The sequence below is a fragment of the Chanodichthys erythropterus genome, chromosome 24 (genome assembly GCF_024489055.1).
Source record: "Chanodichthys erythropterus isolate Z2021 chromosome 24, ASM2448905v1, whole genome shotgun sequence".
Lineage (NCBI taxonomy): Eukaryota > Metazoa > Chordata > Actinopteri > Cypriniformes > Xenocyprididae > Chanodichthys > Chanodichthys erythropterus.
Window position 1 is genome coordinate 27,434,276 of NC_090244.1, and position 15,877 is coordinate 27,450,152.

The window sequence follows — 15,877 nt, forward strand, 5'->3', positions numbered from 1 at the left end:
CCAACACTCATGAACACTTGAAAAACACGGAACACACAACACTATTACACATTATTTACTTAAAACACTTATTTATATCTCAATTTGCACACGTAACTGTACATACAATTGTATATATTATATATTGTTTTTTGCTTTTTTTTGCACTTTATCTTGTAAATGTATATTATTATTTATATTGTAAATTTATAATATATATTTGTATATTACTTTATTCTTTTTATTATGTGTCTTGTCGCTGTTACTCTGTTGCACTGTGGAGCTTCTGTCACTAAAACATATTCCTAGTGTGTAAACTACATACCTGACAATAAAGCTCTTTCTGATTTTCTGATTCTGAAAATATCACTAACCAGCCAAACAAAGTTGAAAAACCTGATGCTGTTAGTTCACGAATAAAATAACTCTATCATTGTTCAATCAGTTTTGAGGGAAAAATTATATAAGTTCAGCAGTGTCCAGAGTAGATGTATTTTTACGCCGCAAACTTTTCTCAGTTTTGGTTCAGGGTAAAAGAGAGATGGTGAATGTTTGGTTTTACGTGTGAGGCACAAAATATCCTCAAAAAATGACCTGTGCTATATTATTTACATTTCATTTTATCAGATGATTTTGTCCAAAGCGACTTACAAAAGAGGAATACAGTCTTGATATGTTACAAGATATGGTGCAAATCATCTTATGAAAACGTATTTAACAAAATAAAGTATGGATACTTTCGCGATTAAAGGTACATTATTATTATTATCATCATCATCATCATCATCATCGTCGTCGTCGTCGTCGTCATCATCATCAACTGAGCGAAGATGAGGGCCAGGCAGGAGAGTCACAGACTCGGATCCTCCGGATGATGTTCGTGTGCTTCAAGCTGCCCAAAACAACAGCTGTATGAAAGCCTCCTCACGCCCCTCACTAATGCTGATTTCATTAAAGTTGCTTTCAGACTGTTTTCTGAACACACAGCAGACGCGTTCAAGCTTTTATCAAATTTTTCATTAAAACGAGGCATCAAATGTACACGCGGCTTTTCCCCGTGGCTGATGCTCGACTTGGATTTGGTCTGACGGAGGCAAAAGAAACATTTCCTCTTCGCGTATTTTAGTCTCCAGTGAAAGTTCAGAACCTCTGCTCGGTGCTCACTTTGTTTTTACTGCGACAAACTATTTCACCGCTTCAGTTTTGCCCCAAATGTAAGAGAAGAAAACACAATCGTGAGGGGCTCGTGGAGGCGCACAGACACCGAGCAGGGCGGGTTGAGTCTATACGGTTCTCATGTGTTATTAAAGAGCGCAGCGGCGCTCGAGCGCTGATCATTGCTGGAACCAGACAGCGTTTGAAAGACTGTAGATCCGATCCGAGAGAGAGATGGCAGAAACCGCTCCAGCCCCGGCTGCTGCCGCCCCGGCCAAAGCGCCCAAGAAGAAGTCAGCTGCGAAAGCCAAGAAAGCAGGTCCAGGCGTCGGCGAGCTCATCGTCAAAGCTGTGTCCGCATCCAAGGAGAGGAGCGGCGTGTCCCTCGCCGCCTTGAAGAAAGCTATCGCCGCCAGCGGCTACGACGTGGAGAAGAACAACTCCCGCGTCAAGATCGCCATCAAGGGCCTGGTGACTAAAGGCACTCTGGTGCAGGTCAAAGGGACCGGCGCTTCGGGCTCATTCAAGCTCAACAAGCAGAACGCCGAGACCAAGAAGAAACCGGCTAAGAAAGCGGCTCCTAAAGCGAAGAAGCCCGCGGCCAAGAAACCCGCTGCTGCCAAGAAGCCCAAGAGCGCAGCGGCAAAGAAGCCCGCCGCCAAGAAATCGTCCAAGAAGGTCAAGAAACCCGCCGCCACAGCCGCTAAGAAGGCGACGAAGAGCCCCAAGAAGGCAAAGAAGCCAGCAGCCGCTAAGAAAGCAGCCAAGAGCCCCAAAAAGGCCAAGGCGGCTAAACCTAAGGCGGCAAAGCCTAAAGCCGCCAAGCCTAAAAAGGCAGCGCCCAAAAAGAAATAAAGTCTTTACTGTTTCTCCTCAACGGCTCTTTTAAGAGCCACCCACTAACTCTGAATAAAGAGCAAAAATCTGATGTTAATGATTTGACCTGCTATTTTAATAGTTATGGAAGTAAATTCGTTGAGAAAAAGCTTAATATTTGCTAACATGCGTGTTCTGGGTGCTATATTTCAATCACAGCCCGAAGATAATGCTTAGTACGAAACTTAAAAATAAAATAAATAAATAATGGCGGGCCTCGTTAACAACTTCAAGGTGGGCGTGAAAAAAACCCTTCCAGAATGAGGTCAGGTGGGGTGGGTTTGGAGGGAAGGCTTTGGTTTAAAGTCTGAACAGGCTGAAACCAATGGACGACCTGCACTCTTAATCTTGTCGAAGTAAATTATTTGTAAAGCTTGTTAAAATATTTTGTTTCACCGGTTTAGTTCGACTGACAATGTTTTACACATGCTAACTGTCTATTTAGAAATAACGTGAACTACAATAGCGGTTATAAATATTTATCTTAATTACCTTGAATTATTTACCTTTCTTTTTGTGGTTTACTGGTGTTTTTACCCAGTTCCTGTTAAATAATGTTACTACTTCATGCAAATGATCAAATATTATTCCTGTACATAAAATATATAATGCTACACTCTAAAAAAAGGTTTTATATAGTACTAAAAGTGGTTCTTTGGCTCATAATCATAGGGGAACCACTTTAAGTGCTGTATAGCACCAAATCTTGGTGCTTCAGCGGTTGTTTGGGATGACTGAAGTGCTAGCACCACTACATATACAGAGCCTACGGTGCAGAGGCTCCGGCGTAGGTCTGACGCAGAAATATAAATCAGCCTTTAAGTACCTGTATGGTTCTTCAGGTGTTCTTCAGTGGTTCTTTGGGGTGGTTAAGGTGCTACAAATCCTTTAGTGTTTTTAAGTCTGTTCTTTAAAGTCATTTTTTAGGATAGCATTTATGTGATTTTATTGTGTATGTATATGTTGTTATATATGTATTTATCTTTTTTATGCTTGTAAAGCACTTTCAAATGTTACCATTAAAGGCACTATATAAAATAAAGATTATTATTATTATATAGCATTATTATATTATTTATCTTTACGAGCCAAAGAACCACTGTTGGTGCTGTTTAGCACCATTTTTGTTGAAGAAATAAAATGCAATATGGCACATCTTATGGGTTCTACAAAGCACTCTTTGACAAAGGTGCTGTAGAGCAAGAGTGGTTCCCTTATGATTACGAGCCAAGAACCACTTTTGGTGCTACATAGGACTTTTTTTTATTGTACTCAGTAATTGAAGCATTGGTTGTTATATACTTCTCATCAATTACATTCTCAATTTCAGTTGTTACCATCAAGGAAATGTTTTAGACAACATCGGGTGAGTAAAAATGTGTGCAAACCTAAAATTTTAAATGTTGAGACATGAATAGATGTACACATTGAAATGTCATTGTTTTAACTGTTTTATTTCCATTTTTAGATATATTGTTGTGTTGGTGTCCTTGTTGTTAATGTTTTCTTTCTTTCTAGTCTATACTGCACAGCCTGATCATTAAAAGGGGGTGGGGTTTGGATGTGTTGGAGGGAAGTTCAGTGATTGGCTTGAGATCTTAACAGACTTTCAACCAATGGGCGACAAGAACGTTCGCTTAAAGGCAGGACCTCGAAACTCAGTTTCTCCATTCTTTCAACGTTGTTTATTGAAACTGTTTTAAGTAAAAGTAATAATGAGTGGAAGAGGCAAAACCGGAGGCAAAGCAAGAGCGAAGGCTAAGACTCGCTCATCCAGGGCAGGACTGCAGTTCCCCGTCGGCCGTGTTCACAGGCTTCTCCGTAAAGGCAACTACGCCGAGCGCGTTGGTGCTGGTGCTCCTGTTTATCTGGCGGCTGTGCTCGAGTATCTTACCGCTGAGATCCTGGAGTTGGCTGGAAATGCCGCTCGGGACAACAAGAAGACCCGCATCATCCCCCGTCATCTGCAGCTGGCGGTGCGCAACGACGAAGAGTTGAACAAACTTCTGGGCGGAGTGACCATCGCTCAGGGCGGTGTGCTGCCCAACATCCAGGCTGTGCTGCTGCCCAAGAAGACCGAGAAACCCGCCAAATCCAAATAAGCGGATTTAGTCGGTCTCATCGAAACCCAAAGGCTCTTTTAAGAGCCACCCATTTTATCTGATAGAGAGCCCTTTTCTTTAACAGTGTAATAACATCATAGACCCAGTCAGTTGGTTGTCTTTATTAAATAAATATATATATGTAATTTTTTTTTTTTTTCAGAAAATTACCCATCAAAACCATTAACTGTACGATTGCTCTTTATGGGCGTTTAGAAAAACAGTAGTAGCAGGAATAAAGTGTTTTAAACGCGTGATAGTCTCTGACTAGTTTCCAGACTCTGCTCGCACTGCATCCTGGGAGAGACGGAGCTGCACTTCCTCACAGAATGCCCCAAATACCAAGAAATCAGAGACCACTACTAACCCAAAATTAAAAAAATATTTCCCCAATTTAACTATAGCCCAATCCAAAAACTATATTACGTTCTTGGCGAATAAGCCAAATGTTACAATATAGCTGCAAGATTTGAAGCATCTTGCCATCTCTTGAGGGACAACCAGAAATAAACAAGTTCAGTTATTACATGTGTTCTGTATTATAATCTTTTTTATTTATTATTTTTTTTAGAATTATTCTATTTTGTTACTAAAATTATTTTTATTTTATTTTTTTCTACATAGGTTTTACTCAGATGTTCTGTTCTATATATTTCTATGTTGGTTAAAATGTGCCATGCCAATAAAGCTGAATTGAATTGTCCCGTAACTTGTTTGATAGAGATTGTTTTTTGGGTTCATGTTTTTTTTTTTTTTTTTTTGTAGTGCTTTTATACAGATGATGTGATTTTATTCAAATCCGATATATGTACAACCATCATATTTCAGAACAAATAAAGCAATGTGAGTATAAAGCCTATGGGTGTGTTACACTGTTTGGATGATCAAAACGGAACAAAGCACATTGAGCGGGAAATCCTCTGCTTGTTTGAAAAGTTGGAGCGCGCCGTCATTGGCTAGCAGTCATAAGCACACGTCACAGATCAGCCAATCACAAGCCTCGGCACCCTCCCGACACTGTGAGCTCATAGCCGCGCAATGCTTTAAAAGCAGGCGTGTAACACAGAGCAGCATTTCCAGCGTAAGCAGGATAGAAAGAGAAGTTGACTACTGCAATGGCAAGAACCAAGCAGACCGCTCGCAAATCCACCGGTGGCAAAGCCCCGAGGAAGCAGCTCGCTACCAAAGCCGCCCGTAAGAGCGCTCCGGCCACCGGCGGCGTCAAGAAGCCCCATCGTTACAGGCCCGGGACCGTGGCTCTCCGAGAGATCCGCCGTTATCAGAAGTCCACCGAGCTGCTGATCCGCAAACTGCCCTTCCAGCGGCTGGTCCGAGAAATCGCTCAGGACTTCAAGACGGATCTGCGTTTCCAGAGCTCCGCTGTCATGGCCCTGCAGGAGGCCAGCGAGGCTTATTTGGTCGGTCTGTTTGAGGACACCAACCTGTGCGCCATCCACGCCAAGAGGGTCACCATCATGCCCAAAGACATCCAGCTGGCCCGCCGTATCCGTGGAGAGCGCGCCTAAACCCGCATCAGCCACATCAAACCCTAAAGGCTCTTTTAAGAGCCACCAAAATTACACTGAACGAGGAAGCTTCCAGTTTAACGGTTGATTAGTCGAAAGTTAATACTACCTGGCTCTTTCTCTTTATCGTAAGATACCATTATTAAGTATTAAGGAAAAAAACGGTTTCCGCGGGGTCTTAAAACGTCTAAAATTCTGAACTTTAAATTTAAGGCCTTAAAAAGTCTTAAAAACGGCCAGATTTCCATCCAAGGTCTTAAATTTCATTTAGTCAGGTCTTAAATTTTTTTACCCATTTCCAGAAACGCTACCTGCTGAAAGTTATTACAAAGTAGCATAAAAGTAGCGAGTCGTAGTTCTTTCTGGGGTATATTGGTGTTGGTATACGCGGTGATAAAACTACAAATCCCGTGATAAATGCAATACCTGCCCACGAAATACGTCTGCGTCTCCTCAGAGTTTGTTAAAGTTCGGCTACGTGTGGAAAATGGGAGTGTACTTTCAACGAGACATGGCTAGATCACAGCGATTTCTGCTGTTGGTTACAAGCGGTACCCAGCTCCAGGTACGAGGCTCACTGCAAACTTTGAAGAAAAAAAAAATCAGAGAGTCTGGGTGTGAAGCGGTGTAAAGGCGCTGGAGTCACACGCCAGAGCGGAGAAACACAAGCTAGCCGCAAAATCCCTTCAGCGGACTCGGCCAATTAGCCTCACCACTGCCGTCGTACTCCTCAATGCCTGGTCCCTCCGGTCTCCAGCGCAATATCATCACACCTCCGTCGAACAACCTTCGGGGTACTTTTGGAGCGACTGACACATCGAAAGCCGAGGTGATTTGTATACTAACGTACACACGCGGTGACTAAACAAACACCACTCATTTAATAGCAACAGTGAGATTAGCGAACTCTTTCAAGGGATGTTCCCTGATTCAGTAATCGTGAAGCCGTTCTCTTGCGGGCCCAACAAGATCGCTTATGGCGAGATTTGGATTGGGGGAGTTTATAAAGAGGGAATTGATTCGTACTCTTACCGGGCCGTATGTCGTAACGTTCAATGAAAGCTAAAATCAGACCACCAGGACCATTGTTCTGGAACAATGAAATAGTTTACTCGAGGTACCTGGCTCACAGTTCATGGGACAGTGCGGGACACACACATACACATACACACACACACATACATATATCAGATAATCCATGTTAGATAGATACTCTAATTATCCCGAGGTAAGTATCTATCTATCTAAAATGGATTATCTGGTGTGTGTGCTACATTGGTTGTTACATGGGTTGGAGTAGCCTGTTCAATCTTTATTAGGCTATTAATATGCTGTTTTGTAATGTAAATAAATATGAGATGAAATCTATTCTATTTGAGGGCAAGTTTGTTTTAGCCTATTTTCATTTTGGGCCTAAGGTTTTGGGCATTTGGCACATTGATGTACGTAGAAGGTTACTAATGTGATTGCTTTATCTGTAAATTAATGCTTTTTCAATGACTGAATTCATTGAAATAAAGTGATTTTTTTTTTTTTTTTCAGAATTTCTTTGATTTGAATATTTTTTGGTAATGCGTCGTGTAGGTCTTAAATTTCAATCTTTATGGTCTTAAAATGTCTTAAAAAGGTCTTAAATTTGACTTCCTGAAACCTGCATAAACCCTGAAAAAAACAAAAAACAACCATAAAATATTTACCCTGACTACCAAAAAATAAATAAATGAGTGTATGTGTGTGTGTATAATTTTATATATATATATAATTTTACATTGTTTGGAGTATAAGAAAAAAATCGTAAATGACAATTATTTTTTTTAATTTTTTTTTTGTGACGTGCCCTCTATTGAACACCACGATTTGGTTTAAAAAAAAAAAGACTTAAATTAGACATGACATTGGACATGCAAAAACGTTTTTTTTTTTATTTTATGTCCAATTTAAGTTTCAGTATTTTTTTTTTTTTTATACCAAACTTTGTATTAAAGATGATTGTCAACTCTGTAATGAAAGAATATAAAAGAATGATTTGACAAACCATTTTGATGTGTGTAAAATGGCCATAAACGTGTTTTCCATTATATACAATGTTTCTACACACTTTATGCAATTTGAATATTAATGTGTTTTGGGGCAATATGTAATGGAATAAGGACTGGAGTAAGAATTAGCAAAATTTTCATATCTAAAATTTCCTAAGAATATTGATATACAATTTCCTATTCACTTGATGTGTCTCCCAAAATGTGTAATAAACTTTATCAAGTTTGCCCATATAGTCTTTAGGTGTTAGGTTAGCTTATTTGGCTTGCTGTCCACTGATGAGGGGCTCGAAGAATCAGCTTTAACTCGAGCTCTGATACAGTGAATAAATATAAGATATGATTTCATAGGGCAAGGTACCTGAGATGAAGGTGGAGTTTGGGGAGGTGGAGGGATGCTGGAACAGAGATTTAAGAGAGGTAAGCAGCTGCTTATATACTCTGGCTGTTGATTGGAAAAATTAGATGGACTCGTTCCTATAAATTACATTTATAAACTTCACATAGTATTGAATGTCTATATTCAGCACTTGCATACTGTAACAATACAGTAAGCCCAGGTCAAAAGGTCAAAGAAATCTCTAAATGAAAAGTAATGTTACAGTACACTCAAAAAGTGGTGCAACTGCAAAATCTCAATGAGCGACTCCTTCTGCCTCAACATCACATCTGTGAGTTGGGTCCAGGACTTTGCCCACATCACAGGCAATGATGGTTTTGCTGATCCAGCCTTGACAACACTCTCCTCACCATCCTCTTCCTCCTCTCCCTCATTGTTTCCATCCATTACCCGTATCATCATTCAATACACCTGTGCACTCTGAGCTGCCTCTATTTCCCACAGCTGGTTTGATCGCATCATTTGAGCCGTTGTTTGTAAACAATGACAACTGTGTTGGGTCATTCTACAGAAACGTCCACTTTTCTGTCCCTAGACTTTACAGAAATATTACACTTGAAAAACACTTTAGGATTACAATTTTTATACATATTTTAATATGAAACAATATGTTATTTGAACAATTAAACCTTCTTGAGCATCAATGTGGCAAAATTTGCTTTTTAATTAATTCTAAAAATTCCAAGCGCCACAGAAGTGCTCGTCCCTGCAGTCATGTGGGAAAGGGCTTTATTTTGAGCTCAGAAACAAATATATAATGTAAATGACACAAATAAATGTTATAACATTTATAATGAATGTAGTGGTCCCCTGGTGTTGTGTCACTGGTGTTACCTTTAACAAAAATCTTGTATTTTGAAATAAATAATCACACTGATGACATCACTTGACATCCTTCTTCCTATTTCCTGAAGATCAATGAAGAAAGGCCACTGGAAAGTCCTCTATCTCTTTTCAAGTATGAGAAATTTTAATTAGAAAATCATAATTTCATATGAAGCTTTCAGTTGAAGTCACTGGTGTGACCTACTTTATTGTTAGGGAATTTAAAAAAAAAACTAGAATACAAATGGATTAAACTACTTGGTTTAGCGAATATATCATGATTGACAACATGTGGGTTGACACCTTGCAGCAGCCATTTTGTAAAATGCATTTTTCATGAAAATTGTCACTGGTGTTACCCATTTATAGATAAACTTTATTTTACGCTATTCATTTAGTTCTTTTGCATGAAATAGCACTACAGTTTTTTTCAGTTGCTAACAAGTATTGTTAAATACCGAAACCACATTTTCAAAACTCTTCACACAGTCAGCATTACCAGCATGAATGTTGGCCAAACAGTTAATCTCACCTACAAAACTCACTCAGACCAACATAACACTGGCAACAATTCTCATTCAGAAAACACACATTTCATTCACAACACACTGACCTAAAAAACACTAACAACAGGAAGCATTGCATAATTTATGACCTTTTCTTTTTTAAAGTTTCAATGATTTTCCACATAGATCAGTTCTTTATATAGAATACTGTAACACAATTTCACTTTATTGAACGCATTTGTAAAACGAATGAATCAGAAATTAATCAAAATGTCATTTTTTTATATGAATATAGTACTTGAAAATTATAACCAAAAGGTGAAAAAAGAGGGAAAAAACTCAGGGGCTGCAATGATAATAAAAAATAAAAAATAAAATACATTCTACACATTACTGTAACAACATGTGTAGTTGTTCATTATAGTAAATTACAGTGATGTTCTAGTCTGCTCTCTCTTTTGCATTGGAGTGGCTGGAATTTCAGCTAAAATTGCAATTAGCTTGTAATGATTATTTATTTATTATTTTAATTTTGGGCTATAAAATAAAAAATATTTTAAAATAATTACTGCATAAATTCTGTTTTGAATGTGTTCTTAATCATTTTGAATGCAGTGTGTGATGGAGTATTTTATCCATCCAATAGAAAACAATTGTAAAATTTGTTTGCTTATTATAAAGGCTAGAAGTGTTGTGAGGCCCTCTTGGCCTTTGTAACTGCAAGGGTCAGACAAGTTTACTTGACCACTAAGAATATTTTGTTTGTAATTGTCAAGGGTGTCACGTGAAGGCCTCTTGCCTTTGGGAGTGTTCACTGTTTTGATACAATGTTTCATTTGGCCAATGGGAAAAGGGTTGACCATCAAATTGGCAGAAGGCCATGAGAGATTAAGGCAAAAGATTGCAAACTGGTCACCCTTACTAAGAAAATTCTCTTACATAAGCAACACCTGCAATTAAGGAGGTGTGAGGGGAGAACACGTGTAAGTGAGAATATGGGAAAATGTAAGAGCGAATATTCCCAGCCAATGATATTAATTTGTTGTGTTTTTAAGAGATAAGAAAAAGCCAATGATATTAATTTGTTGTGTTTTTAAGAGATAAGAAAAATGTATAAAACTGAGCCCCAGCTAAGGGAGCCTCAGATGCGGAGCTGGCATCTCACTTTGTTGCTTGACAATAAAGTTAAATACTTCTGAGACCTGGAACTTCGACTTTGTGAGTTTTTCTGAGACCTGAAACTGAGACTCTGCAAGTTTTTCTTCGAGACCAGATCTGAAGGGACAAAGAAACATCAAATTTGCCACGACATGTGTTAGCATTAGAAAAATGTGCTGAAAATACATAGTATTTTGCATGTTGTGGAGTACGGATGGGAAAAGAATTCCTGAATTTTGAAAAGTGTGGTCACTGAATGCATTTTGTCTGAAAGCAATTAAAAAATAGTTCACAGTTTGGTCTGCATTGACTTCTGTTTCGCTGACTGTGTGAAGAGTTTTGAAAATGTGGTTTCGGTATTGAACAATGCTTGTTAGCAAAAAAACTGTAAGATTACATGATTCTAACTTTTCTTTCTCATTGTTAATCTTCATTTGGACAGATATGGCTAAATTAAGGGTATATGGCTAAATTCAGTGCAGCGACTTTACAGACAGCATATTTTACAGACAGTTTTAAAATGTTGTTTATGATCTTTTACTGACTGCTTTCACCAAGTGTCAATGATAAGTCTTTGATTGTATACCAATTGTAAAAATTTAGCCCAATCTACTTAATTATAGGTGAAGAATAGGTGAAGAATAAGGATTTTTGGTCCTGTGTATATGTCACTGGAGATTCATTGTATCACTGGTGTTACTGTTTTTTGTCTGTCACATTAAACAAAATGTGTCATATGTGACATGATAATAATTTAACATCCATTGAATTCTGCAACACTCAAGAATTAAGATGTAAAGGATTGCATCATTACGTTTTTATAATTGTTTTTCAAATCTTTTCATTGCTATAGCAAATACATGGTTGTGCAATTGAATTAACATCATTCAATCACACTTTTAACTAACCTGATTAAAATAAATAAATAAAAAATACAAATAATCTCTTTATTTTTTGCATTATTATTATTATTCTGTAACTCTGATTGCATGTGCTGAAAAAATTGAGAAATAATATTTCATAAAAATGTTTAAAAATGCCAGAGAAGTAAGGTAACACCAGTGACAAAAAAGGGGACATGCGATCTTTAAATAAATGTACAAAAAAAAAAAAAAAAATCATTAAAATGTCATTTATGTGTATTCATAAAGTCAAAGTGTAATATAATAATGTGGTCTAAGTTTAAATGTTAGAAAAATAAATGCATTTAAGACATTTTGTCATACCAAAAGTGGACGTTTCTGTAGAATGACCCTGTTGTAGTTGTTTAATTTTGTCACTTGTTTACTGTTTACCAACACAAGTGCACCACAGTGCAATATGTGTTTTAGTGAGTGAGAATGAATGTGTTTAGAGTTTTGCAAAAAAGAGTGCATAAGATTTGCAAACTTGTTTAAGGTTTTACAGAAAGACTGATTTCTTCGATAAATTGGTGTAGTCCATTGAGCATTTGGTTCAGAGAATGGAGTTTTTTGTTTTAGCAATTGTGAAAATCTAATTTTAATACAGTTTTTAACCAGTGACCTTGTACCCAGGTGTTTGCCACTTATTTTTTATCTTCAAACAGTCTGCCAAAAAAGGAGAGGGGCGGGTTGCGCATTGTGACGCGGTGCTGGTTTCTCTCAGGTCCTGTAAGCAACTGTATAAGGCCTCCTGGTGACACACAAATTCTATTCTGTGTCATCGCTTGATAGAGTTGTGTTAACCATGTCTGGAAGAGGCAAAGGCGGCAAAGGACTCGGAAAAGGAGGCGCCAAACGTCACCGTAAAGTTCTGCGCGATAACATCCAGGGAATCACCAAACCCGCCATCCGTCGTCTCGCTCGCCGTGGCGGTGTCAAGCGCATCTCCGGTCTGATCTACGAGGAGACCCGCGGAGTGTTGAAGGTGTTTCTGGAGAACGTCATCCGCGATGCCGTCACCTACACCGAGCACGCCAAGAGAAAGACCGTGACCGCCATGGATGTTGTGTACGCGCTGAAGCGACAGGGACGCACTCTGTACGGCTTCGGAGGATAAACTTCTCAAATCAGGAACAACTACACCAACCCAACGGCTCTTTTAAGAGCCACCCACTCTCTCACATGAAGAGTCGATGAAAACTACTTGACATGAATTTTTGATTTTCAGGATGTACAATAAACATCACTAGTTTATAAATGAACTTGTGAACAGTATTATATGGGGACTATCAGTACATTTTCACTTCGTTCTCTTTAATCGACAGATGATACCCAAAATATAAACGGTGCACGAAGACTTTTTGTTTATTAATCAATGTTTAGCATTTTAATTTTAAAGAAGATGTCTTAAAAAAACGTACAAAGATTGGATCAGAATGGGGCCAAAGTGAGCAGAATTGAAAATGCATATACATTACCGAAACTGGTATTTGTTTTGCACAAATGGGCTTTTATTTATCATTCCTGTTTAAATTGTTCAATAGTTTCATGAATCAATGGCATCCAGATCAAAAACTTTTTTTGAAGGGTGTCTGACCTTTAATGGTCTCTTATTCTCCAAAACTCTCTCAAGGGGTTTTAAACTTACACGATGATTTACAATATTTGTCTAGAAGCGCTTATTTTCTCAAACTAATAAAAAATAAAAAGAGCGGGAAATAAAACAAAGGAAACAGTCAGGGTGTAGTTCAAACTTTGAGCGGTTGGCGGCGGCGCATGTGATTGGCCCTCATTCCGCTCGTGACGCTTTGAGTTGTCCAATGAAATACGAGTTTATGGGTTTGGCCAATAGAGGCCATCTGTATGTTTGAAAATTAGCATAGGGCGGTAAATAAATACCTCTGTATCGCTTCTGATTTCACATTGCTTTGAGAAGTTTGTGTTCAAAAAGCATCATGCCTGAACCAGCAAAGTCCGCGCCTAAGAAGGGCTCCAAGAAGGCCGTCACGAAGACCGCCGGTAAGGGAGGAAAGAAGCGCAGAAAGTCCAGGAAGGAGAGCTACGCTATCTACGTCTACAAAGTCCTGAAGCAGGTTCATCCTGACACCGGCATCTCTTCCAAGGCGATGGGCATCATGAACTCTTTCGTCAACGACATCTTCGAGCGCATCGCCGGTGAGTCGTCTCGTCTCGCTCACTACAACAAGCGCTCCACCATCACTTCTAGAGAGATCCAGACCGCCGTGCGTCTGCTGCTGCCCGGAGAGCTGGCCAAACACGCCGTGTCCGAGGGCACCAAGGCCGTCACCAAGTACACCAGCTCCAAGTAGAGATTCAACCGAGACTCTCAGCGACCCAAAGGCTCTTTTAAGAGCCACCCATATTTTCAGCTAAAGAGCAAAGTTGTTTGTAGAATGTTTTAATATAAATATCAAAAGATTGAATAAGAGAAAAGTGGATTTTCTATAGAAGATGACTCCGTTAAAGGGGTTTGGAAAAAATGTTAGACTTTAAAGTGTTGGACAAATTATTCATATTTAAATACAATTATGACACCTTGATTTTTAGTCCTTTAATATTAACTTCCAAATTGTGTACTTTTGTTAAAGCACCTCAAAACTTGAGCTCATTAGTGACTGTTGCTACATCATGAGAAATCTTCATCTACATAACTGGAATCACGTTTACTTACAAAGCATGTGATATAGGTTTACTGTAGGCAGGAGCATTTGAGTTGACTTCTTATTTTAATAGTTTGCGCTAATAAAACATTCTAGTGAAATTCACTTGCCAGGAGTGTATTTTTACAATAAAGTCTGATAGTCTTTTCACTTTTGGATTTATCATTGTCAGCTTATTACAGAATAAAGCCCTGCAGCTGTCTGAATATGTGTGTATATATATATATATATATATAAATATATATATTTTTTTTTTTTTTTTTTTTGTACAAAAACTTCCTAGTTAAACAGTAAAGCACACTAGTGTGAATAATTATATAGAATATTTTAACATGCCAAAATTAAGTTTATTAATGTTTTTTGTTTGTTTGTTTGTTTTTTAGTTCCTTTGTTGTGTTTATGTAAACAGTAAAAAATATTGCCCTAGTTTTACAAGAAAAAAAAGAGGCAACTATTTGCATCAGACTTCTAAGTATTTTGAACTCATATAATTTGTGTTTGACCAAAATGTCTTTTCATGTCACACTTAAAGTCCCCCGTAGTAAATTATTTTTTTTCCCCTTAACTCATGTTTGATCACCAAAATGACATCTTTAAAAAATTCAAGTCAAAAAAATCTAAGTGATCCTGGGTGGAGTAATTTCCTGTTGATGTTCAAAGTGTTGTCAAACAAAACAGAGGCTAGCTACACCCTCCCTCCCTCCCTCCCTCCTCCTCCTCACCCTCCCCTCCATGCTTCCTGAAACTGTCATGAACGCGCATTTAAAATCATTCTTGTTGGTTATTGGCTGGAGTATGTTTATTATGTTTCGTGGTCCAGGCTGCACTAGGTACTTTTTGTAGCCATTTTTGGAGCTTGTGGCGACTACAGAGACTGTTTTTTTACATTGTGTTCAGGGGACAGGCAGATAGTGGATAGTGAGGAGATGTTTGCTGTATGTGACAAAAAATGGGGGTCTTTAAATCATTTAAAGTCAGTTTTCCTCATAAAAACAACTCAAATACTTTGTGTAGCAGAAAAATAATTCAGCTGAGTCAGCACCAATATATTTATAATAATTTCAGTAAACACATTTTAATGTAATTTAACAATACTGCTATTAACAGTTGCTAATTGAATAATACATTTCATATGATGCACTGTGCTACTGTTGTCATAACATCAGGCTTCACTCATCACCACGACGGTAGTCTCACACAGTCAGATCTTCAGACTGATGGCAGAAGGTCTGGACTAGTGCTGCCAGATTGTAAATGTCCAAGTATCATACCAGAAGCTCAAAAGTATTGTATTTGGAAGAAAATTATCGTACACAAGTTTTTACTATAGATACATAACTAAATTAATAACTGATGATTTTTACAACAGAATGAATCAACACTGAACTTACTTAAGCTGGACAATGACACTATTTTAGCTGCTGTGCAGCCAAAATTATGTTCCCTCTATCGTTGTAAAGCTCCTTTGACACAATCTGCATTACAGAAAGCGCTAAATAAATAAAGGTGACTTGAAAAGTGAAACGTACAGAATACAGCTATCTAGACCAATACATTTTTGACGTGACCTGCATATTACCACAATAGATAAATAACTAGGTGTACCTTAGTGAGAAACAACTGACCTAAAAGATCTGCGGCAGGAACGTTAACTTGTGCTCATGAGAGAGAGTCATTCTCCACGATGATTGATTGAGAAGATATGGAAGAGATGCCTAACAACGTTCA

General features: G+C 38.3%; 5 protein-coding genes across 5 annotated transcripts; all 5 read left to right on the top strand.

Moving 5' to 3' along the window:
• The first annotated feature begins 1,325 nt into the window (after positions 1–1,325).
• LOC137015026 (histone H1-like) lies at positions 1,326–2,043 on the top strand. The gene has a single exon (XM_067379670.1). It carries the CDS (start codon positions 1,369–1,371, stop codon positions 1,987–1,989), a length of 621 nt encoding a protein of 206 aa, XP_067235771.1. The 5' UTR covers positions 1,326–1,368; the 3' UTR covers positions 1,990–2,043.
• A 1,669-nt stretch (positions 2,044–3,712) lies between these two features.
• LOC137014994 (histone H2A) lies at positions 3,713–4,112 on the top strand. The gene has a single exon (XM_067379607.1). The coding sequence runs from the start codon at positions 3,726–3,728 to the stop codon at positions 4,110–4,112; it is 387 nt and encodes a 128-aa protein (XP_067235708.1). The 5' UTR covers positions 3,713–3,725.
• A 1,115-nt stretch (positions 4,113–5,227) lies between these two features.
• On the top strand, positions 5,228–5,638 carry LOC137015237 (histone H3). The gene has a single exon (XM_067380057.1). It carries the CDS (start codon positions 5,228–5,230, stop codon positions 5,636–5,638), a length of 411 nt encoding a protein of 136 aa, XP_067236158.1.
• A 6,619-nt stretch (positions 5,639–12,257) lies between these two features.
• Positions 12,258–12,904, top strand: LOC137015239 (histone H4). The gene has a single exon (XM_067380059.1). It carries the CDS (start codon positions 12,274–12,276, stop codon positions 12,583–12,585), a length of 312 nt encoding a protein of 103 aa, XP_067236160.1. The 5' UTR covers positions 12,258–12,273; the 3' UTR covers positions 12,586–12,904.
• A 159-nt stretch (positions 12,905–13,063) lies between these two features.
• Positions 13,064–14,254, top strand: LOC137015238 (histone H2B-like). Its single transcript, XM_067380058.1, has one exon. It carries the CDS (start codon positions 13,424–13,426, stop codon positions 13,796–13,798), a length of 375 nt encoding a protein of 124 aa, XP_067236159.1. The 5' UTR covers positions 13,064–13,423; the 3' UTR covers positions 13,799–14,254.
• The last annotated feature ends 1,623 nt before the right edge of the window (positions 14,255–15,877 follow it).